The sequence below is a fragment of the Urocampus carinirostris genome, chromosome 9 (genome assembly GCF_059441175.1).
Source record: "Urocampus carinirostris isolate Australia breed hairy pipefish chromosome 9, RoL_Ucar_1.0, whole genome shotgun sequence".
NCBI classification, from domain to species: domain Eukaryota; kingdom Metazoa; phylum Chordata; class Actinopteri; order Syngnathiformes; family Syngnathidae; genus Urocampus; species Urocampus carinirostris.
Window position 1 is genome coordinate 16,937,404 of NC_142357.1, and position 17,690 is coordinate 16,955,093.

The 17,690-nt window shown below is 38.9% G+C and overlaps 1 protein-coding gene across 2 annotated transcripts; it reads right to left on the minus strand.

Moving 5' to 3' along the window:
- Nucleotides 1-1,107: 1,107 nt before the first annotated feature.
- On the minus strand, nt 1,108-15,892 carry cfl1 (cofilin 1). Of its 2 annotated transcripts, none has more exons than XM_088344669.1 (4): nt 15,763-15,892; nt 3,593-3,903; nt 3,249-3,325; nt 1,108-1,984 (listed from the first exon to the last, which is right to left on the minus strand). In XM_088344669.1, the coding sequence occupies exons 1-4, from the start codon at nt 15,763-15,765 to the stop codon at nt 1,872-1,874; spliced, it is 504 nt and encodes a 167-aa protein (XP_088200795.1). In that variant the 5' UTR covers nt 15,766-15,892; the 3' UTR covers nt 1,108-1,871. The 2 variants fall into 2 exon arrangements, with proteins under 2 accessions (XP_088200795.1, XP_088200794.1); XM_088344668.1 differs by lacking the exon at nt 15,763-15,892 and adding an exon at nt 14,933-14,955.
- Nucleotides 15,893-17,690: the final 1,798 nt, after the last annotated feature.

Sequence of the window (17,690 nt, forward strand, 5' to 3'; positions counted from 1 at the left end):
ATAGGTTATTTATATGCTATTGAAGTGTGTTTTAAGTCTGGATTTAAACATTTCCACTGAGGTTGCAGATCGAATCTCAGGGGGAAGAGCCTTCCACAGGACGGGGGCCCGAATGGAGAACGCTCTCGAACCTGCGGATCTTTTCTTGGCTCTTTGGATCACTAGTAGACCAGCACTTTCAGAGCGAAGGCTCCGGACCGGAACATAGGGCGAAATTAAATCTGAAAGATATGAGGGAGCAAGTCCATGCATGATTTTGTATACTACCAACAGAACCTTAAAATCACATCTTAAGCTAACAGAGAGCCAATGCAGGTTAGCTAAAATCAGGGTAATGTGATCAAACTTTGTCTTAGTTAAAAGCCTGGCTGCAGCATTTTGTACCAGCTGACTGCTCTTGATTTTGGACTTCGGAAGACCGGAGAGTAGTGCATTACAGTAATCGAAATGGGAGGTAACAAACCCAGGAGATTTCCGACTGAGACAGCATAGGGCGAATTTTAGCAATGTTGCAAAGATGGAAAAAAGCTGTTCTAGTAATATTCATAACTTTCGTTTGAAAGGACAGATTAGGGTCAAATATGACACATAATTCTTTGAGTCACACTGGGTGATACTATATTTGTCAATGTTCAGAGCAGTTGTTGAGAACAAGTTACGGCATTTAGATGGACCGATAACTTACATTTCTGTCTTTTCAGAGTTAAGGCGCAAGAAGTTGAGTGACACCCATTCTTTTATCTCAGTGAGGCAGGCCTCTAAATTTCCAGTTAAGTGTGGCAGATTCCTCCATCAGAAGATATAGTTGAGTGTCATCTCCGTAGCAATGGAAACTGATTATACTAGCGAATAATATCACCTAATGGAAGCATGTAAATGCTGAAAAGAAGGGGGCCAAGTACTGAACCCTGCAGAACACCACAGGTAACACTAAAGGGCTCAGATGTCATTTCACCATATTTAAACACAGTGCATTCTATCAAAGGTGGGATCTGAACCACAAGTGGACAGTTCCTGAGAGATTAGTCAACTAACAGCACCTACGGACATATACACAAGAGTAATTTTCCAATTTTTTACAATTTGGGTAAATAACAAGCCAGTCCGTAATTTAGTGCTTTTTTTATTAGAGATAGGAGACGTTACAAAACACACACCATTCAATAATATTCAGTCTCAAATCAGACCACCGGTGCATCATTTACACATCACTCTTCATCAAGACCTTCACAACGCCAACATTATCGTCTTTCCCTATGAGGAGATACTGGTTCGAAAAAAAGCGGAATGTGTGAACTTTAAATGCCGTCTGTGTTGGAACAGGAAACAAAATAAAAACGAACCGTTCAAGTTTTGGAATTTTGCACGTTTACAAAGGACATCAATGTTCCCAGCAGAATGTTTGATACGTCTCATGAAACCCAGAATGTGAATTAGCTTGCACTTAATCCTGATATCAACTATAGTTACAAAACTTAACTACAATTTTGGCAAAAAAAAAACCCCACAATGGAATCGAAATAAAAAGCAGGATGATTTGAAAACTCCATCAGTAGCTATCTTTATCATCTTCAACCACTCAATTGGTTCTTTACATTTTCACCTTTTCGTGTTTTGTTCATATTCTTTGCGTGGAATGACAGTCTGGTATTTGAACGACCCCCTTCACGGGCCCACCCGCAATATCCCACCCCATTAAAGTCCCACAAACTGCTGGTTCCGATTCTTCATTTGTTTTTTTCGCCCTTCTCCAAAGCACACTGGAACGAACAGCTAAACCCGACAGATGCGTCTGAAAGGCCTCCACCGAAGCCAGAAAAAAAGGGGTGAGGGGGGCTCGGGAGAGGGACAAAGGGGACGGGGGACAATATTTATATAGGGCAGCCCTCCAGACTGACTACTGTGCTGCCGCCCAGTTTTTCTGCCAGGGTGTGCCGGTCTTTCAGGTCTTCCAAACCGTTCACCTGCCACTCGTGCTTGATACCTAGCAGGAGAGAAAACAAGATGACTTCAAATATGACAAACTTGTCACGTATAAAGTCCTTAGGAACTTAATTGGTAAGATGTTGGCAATTTGTTAACATGGGTTATAATTTTCTCTTAATTGCATCCTGATTTTTCACTCTCAGGATAAAATATATTATATATACACAAACACACACACACACACACACACTTCCATCCAGACGTTGATTGGAGCAGGGATCTCCAATGCTGTGGCCATGAGCAACACGTAGCCTGCTGACTGGTTATGAAAAAGTCTCAACAGTGATGGCTCACAGTGATTTTCTGGGAAATTTGATTTCAAACTGGCAAGAGAAGTCGGTAACATGATCAGTGTATTTAACAACAATGTTATAGTGGTTGAGTGTGCTTATTTTAACCCAACTTCTAATAATTCCAAACTGGTAATAACATACTTTGGTATTTTAAGAATGCATCTCAAACTGGTAGCCCTCAGGCTCAAAAAAAAAAAGAATTAAAAGTTGCAGATCCCTGATTACGTGTATAATCAATTATATTGTATGGTATACAGGACTTCTAAAAAAAATTAAATATTGTGATCAAGTTATTTATTGTAATAACATTTAAAAAAAAAAAAAAGAAATGTAATATTCGGGGTTCATTATCAACTGATATATGTATTTTTTGGTAAAATAGCCTACTTGTACACGTTTTTCATGATATTCTCATATTCTGAGGTAGTATGTTAGTGTATGCCACTAAAACAATAAAAGACTTGTAATATTCAAGTTCAGTTACTAGGAATCAGGAATGTGTGTATTTTTTTAATTGCGCTCCAGAAAACCATTCAATTGTATTGTTGTGAAACTTTGTTTGCAATGAGATTGGACATGGCACACTAAGGTAAACATGTTATAAACACTTTAAAAAGAAAAAAAAGACTGTCTGATAAATAGGAAACATTTTTCAAAACTAGTGCTTAGTTTCCCAAATACATGCAAGTCGCAAGATATACATTTTCAGTTTTGAATTTGTTTAGGGTGGTAATGGCCCCGTTTGTACTTGTTTCAAGGACCTAAGGAAGAAAAAATAAGACAACATAACTATCACAGTAATGCATTTCTTGAGACAGTTCTGTGTATATTTAAAAAAAATTAATTCCAATTAATGTACACTTGCAGTGAAATCATAAGAAACCAAAATGAAAATGAACACCACCTGAGAAAAACTTATGCTTAAATGAAAAGCATAGCTCAAGGGCATGCAGCTTCTCAAGTACTGACCTTCGAACTTTCTTTTGATGGCATCTTTTGAGCTTGCGTAAATCATCTTGCTCTTGAGGGAGGCACCATCAGGAGCCCTGCAGTCATAAAATCAAATAAGAACAGCCTCAAAATAAGAAAAAAAAATCAAGTGACCACCTGTGGCTACATAAAAAAACTGACAAATGGGATAGTACAATGATCAAATGTAGGATAATCAAGACCATGACTGAAAAGCATAAAAACAAGTTTCCCAGCAAAACTACCTCAACAGTAGCAATGTAACATGTTTGCAATTGAGCCACTAGAGGGAACCTCACATGCACCGGTGCCGTCGTCGAATGGAGGCGTTTGAAGAGACTCACCAGAAGATAAAGACCAGGTCCTCCTTCTTGGTCTCTTTGGTCTCATAGGTGGCATCGTAAAGGGCGTAGCGGCAGTCGTCGGGCGGCAGCATTTTGACAAAGTGCTGGTAGGGGTCCTCCACGGTGGTGCCCAAGTCTCCCAGCAGGATCTCCTTGCCATCATCCAGCACAATGTTCTTCAAGTCCTTGCTCAGGCAGAAGAGGATGGCCTTCTTCCTCCTCCGCTTTTCCTCCTCGTTGGCTTGGGCTTTGCGCACCTTCATATCGTTGAAGACTGCGATCACTTCGTCTGTCACTTTCACACCGGAGGCCTGACAAAATGAACAGATGGCGTCATGTAACCCTTGCATCTAAATGTGAAATTAGTCGAGCGGGACTTCTATTGGATATTCCGAGCTGTCAAATCCCACTCATTATGCTAATTAAGCCTCAAAGACGGTTTCTTTCTCATGGCCATCACCACACTAAAACAAGCGTGACTGAAAAATATACATTTTACCAGGTGTATTGAAAAATGGGCATTGTATAGACCAAAGATAGGCAACAAAAATGTTAAGAGAGCCATATTGGACCAAAGATAAACCAAAATAACTGCAAAAAAATTAAAGACCTTTTATAAGCCTTATGATGAATGCAGCACGTGCTCTATTGTATCTTTCTTAGCTATGTTATCCCACTATCAAATTACTAAGTTTGATGCAGCCCATCCTCTGGATAATGACTACTCAATTGTAGGATGACTCCTCAAGTTTAACATCATTACAATATTATTGAATTACAGTACGTTTCATTGCTTTGACGATAAAGAAATAAATCACATCACACAAAGCATCATAGGCAATTGAGTATTCTGGTGCTGAATGTCCTTGATTTGCTGCCCAGTGGTGTTGTTCCCAATTTAATGACCCTTTACTGTTTTAGTGAAGAGGGGTATGCCTTGAATTTTCTGCATTATTTCACTTTTGTTCTTCCAGACTGCAACTAGGAGCTCTCATATCTCGATGAATGACTCCTTCATGTAGTCACCATCTGTGAACGGTTTTCTCAGCTTTATTATCTTCCGGGTTACAACAAAACTGGCGGCAGTAGTGTAGTTTGGAGATGCAATTCACTTCTCAGATCTATTTTTGCACTTATCCAATTTCTCCAGAAGTGCTGCAATTGCACTTTTTTGAAAACGTCTAACTTGGTACTCTGCTGCAAATGTAGTATGATTTCCCACATTACTCTTTTTTTCATTTGATGTCTTTTCTCTACAAGGCAAACATTCAGGCTGTAACAAACCAAAAACAGTATTCTCTAATACAAGCAAGTTTATTTTATTCTATTCCTAAAGCCAGGCTGTTATACTCTTCATTCAGAGTAGACAAAGATGTTTTTATTTCAAAAGCTATGCTTTTTTTGAAAGTTTCTCACCAAAATCGTGCAATTCTGAGGCTTTATCGGCAATTAGAAAAGTCAGTCAGGCAACCAAACAAGGTTTAGCAAACTTAAAGGAAATATTGTGTCTATTTAGAAAGGACAAAAGAGTGAGCACCTGGCTTGGTAAGGGGACAGGTTTTTGCTGTAGCGTCCCTGCTGAATTATGATGGTCAGGCTTTCAAACAGATGCTACATAAGGACTTTGATGGAAACACTGTGAAGTAGGGCTGCATGATTTTGGGGGAAAAAAAACTAATTGAGCCTTTTCAAACCAGTATTGCAATTTCGATGTCATTTTCAATTTTTATGTTTTACATTTTCCTGGATTGGTTCCAACACAGTTGTGTTCATCATTCCATGTAAGCTGTATAAAAAGTTAAAAGAAAAAGGTCCTTACAACGATGGCGCGAGGGTTTATCATATCGACATGCTTCAACCTTAAGAACAGCACCATCTTCTGGGGAACTTTGTTCATAGCATCGCAATATCATTCGCTTTCGGTTAATCGTGCAGTCCTACTGTAGAGCAACGTTTGAAAGTTAGAGCATCATTCAGCCAGGACGCTACAAAGGCAGTCCAACTGCATTGGCAAGGAATGCAAATAATTAAGTCTAAGAAATGTTTAATCCAAATAATTAAGTCCAAGAAATGTTTAATCCTCTTTTTTCCTCAACTATAGTTCCCTTTATACTATGTACGATTCATTTAAAACAGCAGGCTGCCCTGCCTGGTAACGCTTCCCCTTTAGCAGAGGAGCGATGTACCGCAGTTCAACTTGTAGTGCGTGAACTCGTTCCAGCTCCTCGTTAAAATATATCTATTCCACACATTTTTACAGCACAAACGTAAAAAGATTGTATAAACCATAATAAAATAAATATACATTTTCCTCCCCAATATTTTTCAATATGTAAAAACTTTTGGAAAAGCGCCGAGCAGCCACTCAGCAGCGCTAAAGAGCCGCAAGCCACTCCTTTGCTGCCTGTTGCAGACCCCGGTATAAACAAAAGAGCATTTATATCGTATTCATCAACTTTGGAAGTTTTATTGCATTGCGATGCACTTAAAACTTTGTCTCCAAGCACAACCTTGTAAATAGTTTTGCCGATTTATCCTGACATTCTTTTCAACTCATTTGTCTCCAAGTTTTCATTCTGCTTATACTGGGGTGCCATGTCTAATCTCGCAGCAAACAATGTTCACTACATTATCAAAACTATTATATTTCCAACATTGTGAATTCCTATCATTTTCTGTATTAAGGGATCTTTTTTTTTTTAATATTAGCATAACTACATTAGCTGGTTTGTGTTAATATTGAAGTAAAATAATAAGGAAAAAACATTTACTTAATATTTAAAATGAAAAAAATGACCCGTTTTAATATATCCAACAACTATTTTGGTATTTAACTATTACGTTAGGAACACAGAGTAGACTTTGTTAAAATACAAAATATATTTAGGATTCTGAGCCTTCCATCAGTATCAGACATGTCAATACAAAACACCTGCTAACATTAATTACAGGCCTTACGGACCAAACAAAGAATCAAAATCTTTCTATACCAATATTATTATGTTTTGGAATTAGGAATAAATGGCCTGTGTTGCTATTGTACAGGAGCACAACGAGATTGGAGGGCTTCTCTTATCAGTGCAAAAGACGAAGGTAATGTGATAAAAGATTTAAAAATATATAAAATAATGATGTTCGCGAGTTCCTAAAGACCCGTGCAACTAGATGCATTAATCGTTACCACTCGCAATCACTATTTAGAACATCTCTTTAATGCACAAAAAGAAATAAATAAAAATAAAGAGTTGGAAATCATGTAAAATCCTTCTCAAACCTTTTTTTTTTAAGACTATTCTGGAAAATTTGTCGTATGGCTTGGACGCGTGGCTCATTTTGGTCTGCCCAATAGCGCTAATAAAATTTGGCAGTTGCCCTGTACTTTTGGACAGCAAACAGAAATAAGGTTTGGAATGGCTGGCAGCTAAACAATCGCCACAGTGTTCTGCAACCCGCAAGAAAGTAGGAGTGGGAATAAAAAGGACGAGCAGGAGCACTAGGGGAGCATGTGACTCTCTGCTGAGGTGTGGCCATGAGCGACTGTTGTCAGCCTTAGTGCTGGAGAGTCAGGAAGGAACAACTCAGGCAGGATGTCACAACTTTTTCCACTCACTGGTACAAATACTGAACACAGACACGAATTACTGCCAAACGTGCAAGACTAAAGAATTATATTTATGGCTGTAACGATTAATTGCAGTTGAAGATTGTTCATAAAAATAGACAATTAATTTACTTGTTGACTATTGTTACGAGCCGTTTTTCCAAAAGAGGCATCCACATGAATATAATCTGCGCTGGGAGTCACTTTTGCGCAAGAGCGTCTGTCTTAAAAAGGTAACAAAAATGCAAATATGGCGTCATCTACATCAACTACATGTACTAAAACTTAAATTTTGGAGCATTTCAGAATATGACCAAAAGAAAAAAGACTTGGGTATCATGGTGATCAATCGGTGATGCACAAACAGAGAGCACATCGGTCAGTTGAATAAACAGAGTCTGACCTGCCTCAGTAAGAGTCAAGTAACTTTCAAGCCAAAAATGTTTTGATGACATGCAGTTTTACATTTTAAAAGCGTAGATTTTGCTATAAAAGAACTTAAGCGCAATGTGAGACTGTGCCCAAAACATATTTGAAATTGGATGCGTGCAGCCTGAACAAACGTCAGATAAAACCACTTGATTTAAAAAAATTGAGAAATCTTAAGTACTTTAATTGTTAGAGACTTAGCGGTTAATCACAGAATCTACTTCACAAAATAGCCCATTTCTGTTCTTTTTACCGTTCTACTGCCGCTAATGTTACTGTTCATGATTTACAGGGATAAAATAAAGGTTTACTTGATTTTTATTTGTTATTCATTTACATGTCCCTGAAAAATGGACAAAAGTTTCTTGGTAAATGTATTTACCTGAACGAGCATAGTGTCTAACCAGTTTTAGATTTTGCATTTTTATTTGATTTTTGTACAAATGCGGTGTCCAATAAGAAATTTTCATTGTACCCACTATTCTTGTGTTCATTATCATTTGCCACATAATTGAATCATTCAAAAATTTTTAAAAAATTATCCGATTAGTCGACTAATTGTTTTAATACTGAATAGTTAACTATTCAAATAGTCATTAGTTGCAGCCCTTGTATTATGTCAGTCATAACATAGAAGACAATTGCTCAACTGAAAAAAAACAAACAAAAAAACAACAACAACAACAACAACAACAACAAAAATTTGTATTACGGCTCAAGCCTTTAGGGGGTGAGATGACTGAGCAATTTGGAAGCTTGGATACACAACAATAATACAAATTACTGGTTCAACAGGAGAAAAAGGGATGAGTGACAGTTGCACACAAGCAATAAAAAAAGGTACCACAACTTGAACACGTGGAGACTTTTTCAAGAAGACAATGCTTGTATATAGCGTTTATTCTTCTTCATTGAAAGTATGTGGAAGGACAAGCAATAAATGAAACAATGTGGTGAGTCATTTGACAAAATGACCCCACCTTGCTTGGCCCAAGAATGCAGTGGATGTCAGGGAGAGGGCAATGCTAGCCACACTAAGCCAAGGCGTGCCACGCAAAGAAGCCCACAATGGCGCCTCTGTCTGACGAGTCACATATGTTCCGTCCTCTCATGCTGATGCATCTGCTGACTTTGCTTAAGCCAATTCATTGCAGGGAAAATGCAGTCTCATGAGGATGCTGCCACAAAACAGGAGCACATGCTTGCATTGAAGGGGAAAAGGCGGCAAGGGAGCTTAATCGGATGGGGAAAAAAAATGAAACAAGGTCAGAAGCCAGGAAAAAACTAAGTAGAAAAGCAAAACCATGATCGGTGTTTTTGCTAAGGGTGGGAAAGAAGGTAGGAATGATCGGCCTCAAAATGCATAATTATTAACCAGGAAGGAACTCAGGCATTCAGAAGTGTCAGATAAGAACTGACAATTTGACATTTCAAACTTGACCCATTTTCATTCTTAAAATGCAAGCACACTTCTTTATCGTTTCAGCAAACTGCAAACCAACCATCATCTCTTCATGTGCTGCGACTGTATCAGGTTGGGGCGCTAACGTAAAATGGCGCCGCTTTTAGGGCTGCAACAACAAATTGATAGAATCTATCAAAATGTATTACTAAAGGGGTTGGCAATGAATGTAATCACCAATTCATCCAAGTCTCAGAATGTTTATTCAATGCAAATAAGAGTGGACACTTGTAGTTCCCTAGGATTCAGCAAACAGTTTTTGAGACCGCATATTAATAAACGAGGTCATCAGCCAAATCCAAATGCATTTATATAGCACTTTTTAGATGCCGAAATACACCTTAATCAAATTACAGGTACATCAAGTTAAAATAGGGATTACTTTGCAGGATTACAGTGTTATTTGAAACTATATTCACAAGTGCATAATGCAAAAAATTTGCTAATCGTCTTTATCATAATTTAAATCACTGACAAGCAAGAGGCAAAGAGATGAGGCGCCTGCGTCATCGTAAAGTTTGAATTCGTTGCGCAAATTGCACAAACTGTCAAGTCATACACGGCGTTGCAGGTAAAAACACTTCTCATTTAGTCTGTTTTTTTTCTCCTTCACTGTAGCTCTTATTTTGTTGAATTGGCATGAGCCTGCAGTTTTGTGAGGCCGTTTACGTGTGTCATCCCTAGTAATGCGTTCAGCGACATTTAGTAACTATGAGTGTCTAGTTGTAATTTGTAGTTATCGAATATGACATTCGTCTAATTGCGAAATTTTTTCCCATTTGCGATTAACTTTTCTTTTTAGCCCTCTTTGTGACCACCCCTTGACTGAAGTGTCGAGGAATTAACAGCAACGCACACAACACAGACGATTATCAGCACTTTCATGTGTTCATCCTTGCAGTGCAACTTTGTTTCAAAGCCACGCACTACTTCAGTTTTTTTTGACACATTTTCAGTTTATACCTAGCAACAGCGGTAAGCCCTTCAGTTTCAAAAAGGTGCTAGTGAAAGAAGCGAACAACAAATCTCAAGCAGCATCTGGAGTCGAGCGAGTTGGCAAAGGAAGAATGGCAAACAAACTGGGGGTTGTCAATTGGATGTACGTGGTGTTTACATGAGAGTCACAACATAAAAACAAGAGGCTCGCGAAAAAAATGTTTTACACGTTACTTTGCTACTGAAATGCTTCAGTTATATTCGGTTGACAAACGAGAAGTCAGAGACATGCTGTACAACAGGCATGTCCAAAGTCCAGCCCGCGGGCCAGATAGATGATCATATTTTACTGGCCTCTGTCATAAAATTAATAATTGGCCCGCAAATAATGTTGACCGCAGTATAAAATCAATTCGTACCAAAATTAAAAAAATTTAAAAATCACCTTTTTACTCGATGGTGGCAGTAGCCCTTTGGCCACCCTTCCCATTTCCGACACTGCGACTGTAAATAACAAAAGGGACGTTGACTGAGTGCCGCCGCTTTCAGGTCATGAGGAAATTGGGAGTATTTTTTACCGGAAACCATAACTTAAAACGGGAGCGTGTATATTCATGTGCATTGAAATATGAGTCAATAAACGCTAGTGTCTACTTTTAACATGTTTATTTTGTCTTTTAATAGCATATACGGTAGTAGAGTAATACAAAAGCAATCAAAAGAAATCGAGTTACATTACTGCAATATAGTATTCGGATCGGGTTACATTTTTCAACAGATAATGAGTAACTAGGGCAGCACGGCGGCGCAGTGGTTAGCGCGTGTGCGGCACAGTTCTGAGGTCGTGGGAACCTTCTGCGTGGGTTCAAATCCAGCTCCCGGCCTTACTGTGTGGAGTTTGTATGTTCTCCCCGTGCTTGCGTGGGTTTCCTCCGGGCACTCCGGTTTCCTCCCACATTCCAAAGACATGCATTTCAGGTGAGTTGTCTGTCCCCGTGTGCCCTGCGATTGGCTGGCAACCAGTTCAGGATGTCCCCTGCCCACTGCCCGATGATTGCTGGGATGGGCTCCAGCACCCCCGCGACCCTACTGAGGATAAGCGGTGCAGCGAATGAGATGAGATGAATGAGTAACTGTATCGGATTACATTTTTAAAGTAACCCTCCCAAGCCTGAGCATACACTTTTATGGATTTTTTATTTTTTAGCCATTTGACAAACACTTGGATTTTTTAAAATAGCTTGTTTTGGGCGTCATTATTTTCTGTCAAAAACGTCACTACTTAAATAAAGACTGAAATCAAAAACGTGTTTTTCAAATATCGTATTCATAAATAAATTTGATAGATTCATAAATAATTAAAGCAATAGTTAGTTGCAAGCAGCAGTAGCTGCTTTGGCCATATGAGTACAAGAAAGTTAAAAATGTGAGTGTCAATCCTGTTATCTCCTCAGAGTGGCTGGAACACATACCGTTTTCACTCATCAAATGTGGGAAGATTGAAAATTTAGATGCAAACCATTTGCCCTGATCAGCTCCACCACAAAACAACGTGTGGGAAAGTGCAAATAGTATTTTTAAAGCAAATCATTCCCTCAATTCATAGGACAATTTCAAACTTGTCTATTCATTGACATTCAACTCAAACTATTTACACATAAATTTTGATCGCAAACATTTATGACCATACGTCACCTGCCCATTTTATGTTTTTATTGCCACCGCAATTGGATGGCACCAAAAGAGAGCAGTAAATTCAAGTCTCTAATCTTATCAGTCTTGGAGGTGCTCTATTAAAAAGGACAAGGTCCAAATAGTTTTCAGATAAAATAACTGATCAAGAAGCTTTACGCTAGACCTTTAAGTTAGCAAGATCCAAGATTAACAAGTAAAAAAAAAACAATCTAGGCTTACATTAATTCATTAACTATTATTCACTGTCAACAATACTTGTTTTGCACTCCAGTGGGGGGGAATGTAAAAGGTCCTACATCACACTTTGTGCACTGAATTATGAATGGGAGCTTCTGTGCTGAAAATAAATGCTGACGCATTATGATTAACTATTCGAAGATTAATACCACAACCCATTTAACCATCATGTCGTGTTCACATATTTGTCACTTTGAAACAGGCTCAATTGCTGGACTAGGTTTTTTTGGTCAAAGAAAAAAATCATTTGTTAATATTCTGTACTTGACCAATTCCTTTACACTCTTCACTGCAGGTCATACTCAAATGAACATGATTTCAAAGTTCCTATTTTCCAATTCCCTGTAAGACGACATGGAAAATATACTGACATTACAATCACTAATCAGATAGCGATTGGCAGCTACAGTTCAATATTTGTACGTGATAATTAGTAAAGTGTCGAGTACATTCACACAAGTAATATGTACAGAAGACACTGAAGAACAAATGGTGCTTATTGCAGAAATCTGTAGCGAAAGTGCTGACGATTTTTTCTAAGATCAGCATTGACAAGAACTAGTCAGTCCATTAATTGCTCAGAAAATATACTCTACGTAAACATTGTGTATGCATAAAAACATATGCTCAACAACAGTTTAGCACGCAATTGGAAAATAAATGACAGACTTGATAGCTATCGCACAAAAACATCTGGTCTTCTTGGTCATATTGTGACGCAACAAAATACTGATGGCTCATTTTTCTTACGCTGTACAGTACTAGACTTTCTTTACTTAAAGGACAACATGCATTATTTTGCACTGCCTAGTGGTAAAAAATAAATAAATAAAAAACTTTTGAAAATATTGATTTTAATATAGGCAGCACGGCGGCGCTGTGGTTAGCGCTTGTGCGGCACAGTTCATGTCATGGGAACCTGTCGTGGGTTCAAATCCAGCTCCAGACTTCCTGTGCGGAGTTTGTATGTTCTCCCCGTGCTTGCGTGGGTTTCCTCCGGGCACTCCGGTTTCCTCCCACGTTCCAAAAACATGCATTTCAGGTGAATTGGCCGGTCCAAATTGTCCCTAGGTGTGAATGAGCGAATGAGTTGTCTGTCCCTGTGTGCCCTGCGATTGGCTGGCAACCAGTTCAGGGTTTCCCCTGCCCACTGCCCGGAGATGGCTGGGATGGGTTCCAGCCCCGCCCGCGACCCTAATGAGGATAAGCGGTACGGCTAATGAGATGAGATTTTAATATAAAGCAAAAATCCTTGTATTATCATGCAAACACACATTTCACACACATTTGTCAAAAAAATCTGATGTAAGTTACATATCATAACCCTCATCTAGGAGAAGCTGACATTCTCTGACACCTTGCTGTTAAGGGTACTAAAATACCAAAAACCTTGTAAAAATTAAGAAAATTGAATGGTTTGGTCACTTTGAGTGTCAGTAGTTTGTATTCTTGTGCTTCGAAGCACTTGTTTTTGATCCACTTCTCAACACAGTGACATCCAGAGATCAAATAATATAAACTGTCCCTGTAAAGCCCCAGTATGTAATATTTGACCACTAGATGGCACTACTGTATTGTGTAATGCGAACAAAAACCAGTGCTGAAGAGCACAGCGTAGTGGTAAGCAGCCAGACAATGGGTGACCTTGTGTAGTAATTCCACTGTGGCCTGTAGGGGGAATTGCACCACCAGGCTGTACTTGCCCAAGACACAAAAGAAATTGTGCCCCTACAACCCCGGTAGTTAAAGAATCCAACCAAACACCAAAGAAATATTCATTTCTTGACCGTTTTTCACCCAGTTAAAAATTACCATTGGTAAGACAATTCAGGTATTTTTGCCTAGCATTCAAATCAATGAAATGAAATAAAATGAAATGTCTGCATTTATACAGCGCTTTTCAAGTCAAGACTTCCCAAGGCGCTTTACAGTGTGCTTCACATTTCCCAATAGCGGCCGTGCAGCCACGTAAGGCGCTAACCTGCTTAATGGGGGCATTAGGGGTTCAGTATCTTACCCAAGGACACTTTGACATGTAACACGGAGGAGCCGGGATTTGAACTGCGATCTCTTGATCCCAAGACAAGCGCTCTACCTCTTGAGCCACTGCCGCCCCAATCAATGCATTTTTTACTGAATGAAAGTTTTTTTTGTACGAATAGGAGGCGCTAAATAATACACACTATCCCTGTGCAGCCCTTTGAGACTCCTTGTGATCAAGGGCTATACAAAAAAACATGACTTGACTTTAAACCATACAGATAAAGTACTATCTGTGACAAATATGCTTAAAAACACAATTTGTACTTCCAAAGTTTAAATACAAAAGAGACGCCAAGAATCCTGATCTCCTTTTAGAAGATAAAAACCCATGTTCCAAAATACTTTACAATACGATATTGGGCTGGTGCATTACACATTCAAACATATTTACCATGCAGGCCCAATTTCAACAGCAGATAGGTGACCAATTACCATTTATTAAATAAACTAAAAAAAATACACGAACCATTTTATATATTTTTTCTTAATAACAATGAAAACTACTGAACGACACACGAATGTGTATTCAGCGTTCGGTTGGGTGGGGAGTCGTAATTTCCTTATTGTGTATGAAATGTTTTAATACTACACTTTGAGTTCTATTTCGTTGTCTAAAAATTGCAGTTTAATTTTATTATATTAGATTACTGAACACTTATCAGGGTATGCATTAGATTGTCCAGAAACATTCCTATTATCATTGTCGCCTCAAACAGTGTGACGTGCACGAAGGGCGGTGCAGATTGCGTCGTAACAAAAAAAAGGGAAGATGCGCAAAGAGGATCCGGACACGGGGGCCCTTTAGCTTTCACTGCTACCACGAGCTTATATAACGCTTGATAAATCGCTTCAATGTCCACCACACTAGAGCGTAAACGCAGAACAAATCCGTAGGATGATAAATTTGGAAGGCATTACGAGGTTAGGATTGGCTTACTTTAATAACAAACTCGGATGCTCTTTGCACGAAATTCAGGGTGGGGCCGTGAATGCAGCACATGTGACGAGTGGACGTCAGCTTCCTCTACAAAAAGAAACGACGCACCATTCAACGAGCGTTTGACAACAATGTCAATTTCTAATCATCCCTTTCCTTGCGTCTTCGACACAGCTTGGACAATAGACTTGCGTGAAAATCCTTACGATGGCACTTAAGAGTCAAGCCGGCGTCAGATACGAGACAAAGAGAAGCAAAAAACAAATCAGAGCTCGCGCAGCCGTAGTGGGTGTCCGGGTGCTAGCTTAGCATGCTAACAATACCGTTAGCTGGCTCAGTTAGCTGCAGGCGGCGAGTCTGCACCTGCCACCCGGCACGAAACATCGTCGAGCCCCGCGGCGAATTTACACAAAGAGCCCGCAGAACCATGGCAACCGAAAACGCCTCATCTTTCTCCAGACAAACGCGAACGATGTAGCGAATGAGGCTTTGTTGAAAAAGGAAGCCTTTTATCTGGGGCCAATGACGGAAATGGGCGAAATGGCGCCAGTCATATCAGGCCGTGGATGTTTGGAAAAAGCCTTTCAAAACAATAAATTTCATTTAAAAAAACACGAAAGAGATACCAATATGAATGGTTATTTTAAAAGTACTTGCGGGAAGAAAGGGCTCGCGATCAAAGTGGCTTCCTTGTCTAGCTGTGGTCTTGACGCTAAAAGTACATCTTTTACATTTAATGAGAATGGGGGCTCTCATTCAAATAAACCTCAGTAAAACACGTTATTTTCATTTGGAAGACGTCAAACTGTGTAAAGCGTATTTCAACGTACCATTGTTGTAGCTCTGAAGTGATCAGCGTCTGGTCAGAAATTGAATGGAGCTCTGATGGGGATGATGAAGACTTGCTGTTGCGCGCTCCTGTGACCGCGTGAACGCGCTGACGTGCGCGCGCGAGCGAAGTGCACGGGTGCGTGACATTTTGGACATTTTTTGTACTTAAAATCACCGATACCTTATACAAGTAAATTAAATATATATATTTTAATGATGTTTATTTGACAGATTAATGTGATGTTTTTTTAATAACATTTAATAGCATCAAAAAGGTACACAATATTAAAGAAGGCATTTTGTGTTAAGTGTGCAATCAATACTGTAATAGCCTCGGAATGAGAATAGTTTTTATTACTTGAGTTTCACATGTTATCTCAAACTGTTTTCTTGTCTTTTAATATTGTATTAAATCCAAAACAGTGTATGGGGTAATAGCTTAGCAAGTTTTAATATTTATATTGTTAATATACAGATCACGAGTGAACTAAAGAGCGGCATGGGGTAATATTTAATTATTTGTATAACTGTTAGACCCAGGTTTTTTATTATTGTTATTTTACTTAACACTGAAATAAACGCTTGAGGTTATTGTTGCCACAATTTTTTGTCATCAAATAGAATAGAATCGTCTTTATTGTCATTGATATACATTTGTTGAAACAATGCGGTAGACTGGTAATAAAGACTTTAAAGAGAAAAATAAGATAAAAGACTGTCAGGTTAATAGACACGGATATTTACAACGTAGTACTTAGAGAATGGCCCAAGTTATAATAAAAGTGCAATAAAAAATAGCGCAACGTGACAATAGTGCAATAACATTAGCTGCAGGATGCGAACAGATGCAAGATGGTTGCCTTTGGCTAATGATTTGTGTACACAAATATATTTATTAAATAACTAACATGTCGCCATGTTTGAACTAGGAGGTGAGGCGCTCATATAGCCATGATCAAAAGAGCTCCTTTTTCTCTCTCTTTCTCTCTATCCTTTCGCGTCTTCGTCCCCTTGCGGGTTTTGGTTGAACTCACTTCCTTATTTGGAAGTGAACGTTAGTTCATGCACGCGCTTCGCTTCGGGCGCGCTGCGGGGGCGTGGCCTCACGACGCTTATCGCCATATAAGGAAACAAGGAACAGTTAAAAAATCGCCATGGCAGTCAATTGTGAAACACACACGTTCACAAGCTAAAGTGTGGCAAATGAGCAGACGGCAGTGGCGGTGTTATAATTGTATTTGAGATTTAATCATTTCTTATGCGTAAAAATATTTATAAATAAATGCAGATGTAAAAGATAGCTAAACGATTCTTTATGGTGTTGGGAGTGACGCAACCGCACGCCACTGTTGAGGAAAATCTACCGTTAGATGATTAAAGGGTCACATTAAAGTCAATTCAGACCTAAGGGATATTGTCTTTATTTTTATTATTTAGGGATAGTGTCTTTATTGTTTTATTATTTTTCGAAGTCCGGGTTGTCTCTTTTTGGGTCGCAGTTGAGTCAAGTGCACGAAAAACACGCCCCCATCACGCGGTGCGTATTTGATGGAACGCCGCCGGGTTGGATTGTACGTTTATCATTTCAATCACAGCAAGATTTCATGTAATCCTCAACTGCTTTCGTGATTTTAACGCCAATGTAATATAATTTGGAACAATTTTGTATACCTTTGGCATTTGCTAACTCGGTGTTTTTAATATAGGTCAACGTTTAAGACAGCCTGGTTACTTAATGATACCTCGGGAATTTATTGTGGTTTCCATAAACTGATTGAAACTCACTGCAAAACCAATTTTAATTTTCTTGTGTTGTTTAAAGGGACTGTGTGTATTATTTAGCACCCCCTATAGGTGGAAAACACTTCTTTCGTTAAAAAACATTGAATTAAGTAATAATAATAAAATACATTAACTATTTTATGCA

Coding starts and splice junctions, on each gene's coding strand:
- cfl1 (XM_088344669.1), bottom strand. Junction 3,326..3,592: donor GACCTGGTCTTTATCTTCTG/GTGAGTCTCTTC, acceptor TTATGACTGCAG/GGCTCCTGATGGTGCCTCCC. Junction 1,985..3,248: donor CATCAAAAGAAAGTTCGAAG/GTCAGTACTTGA, acceptor CTCTCCTGCTAG/GTATCAAGCACGAGTGGCAG.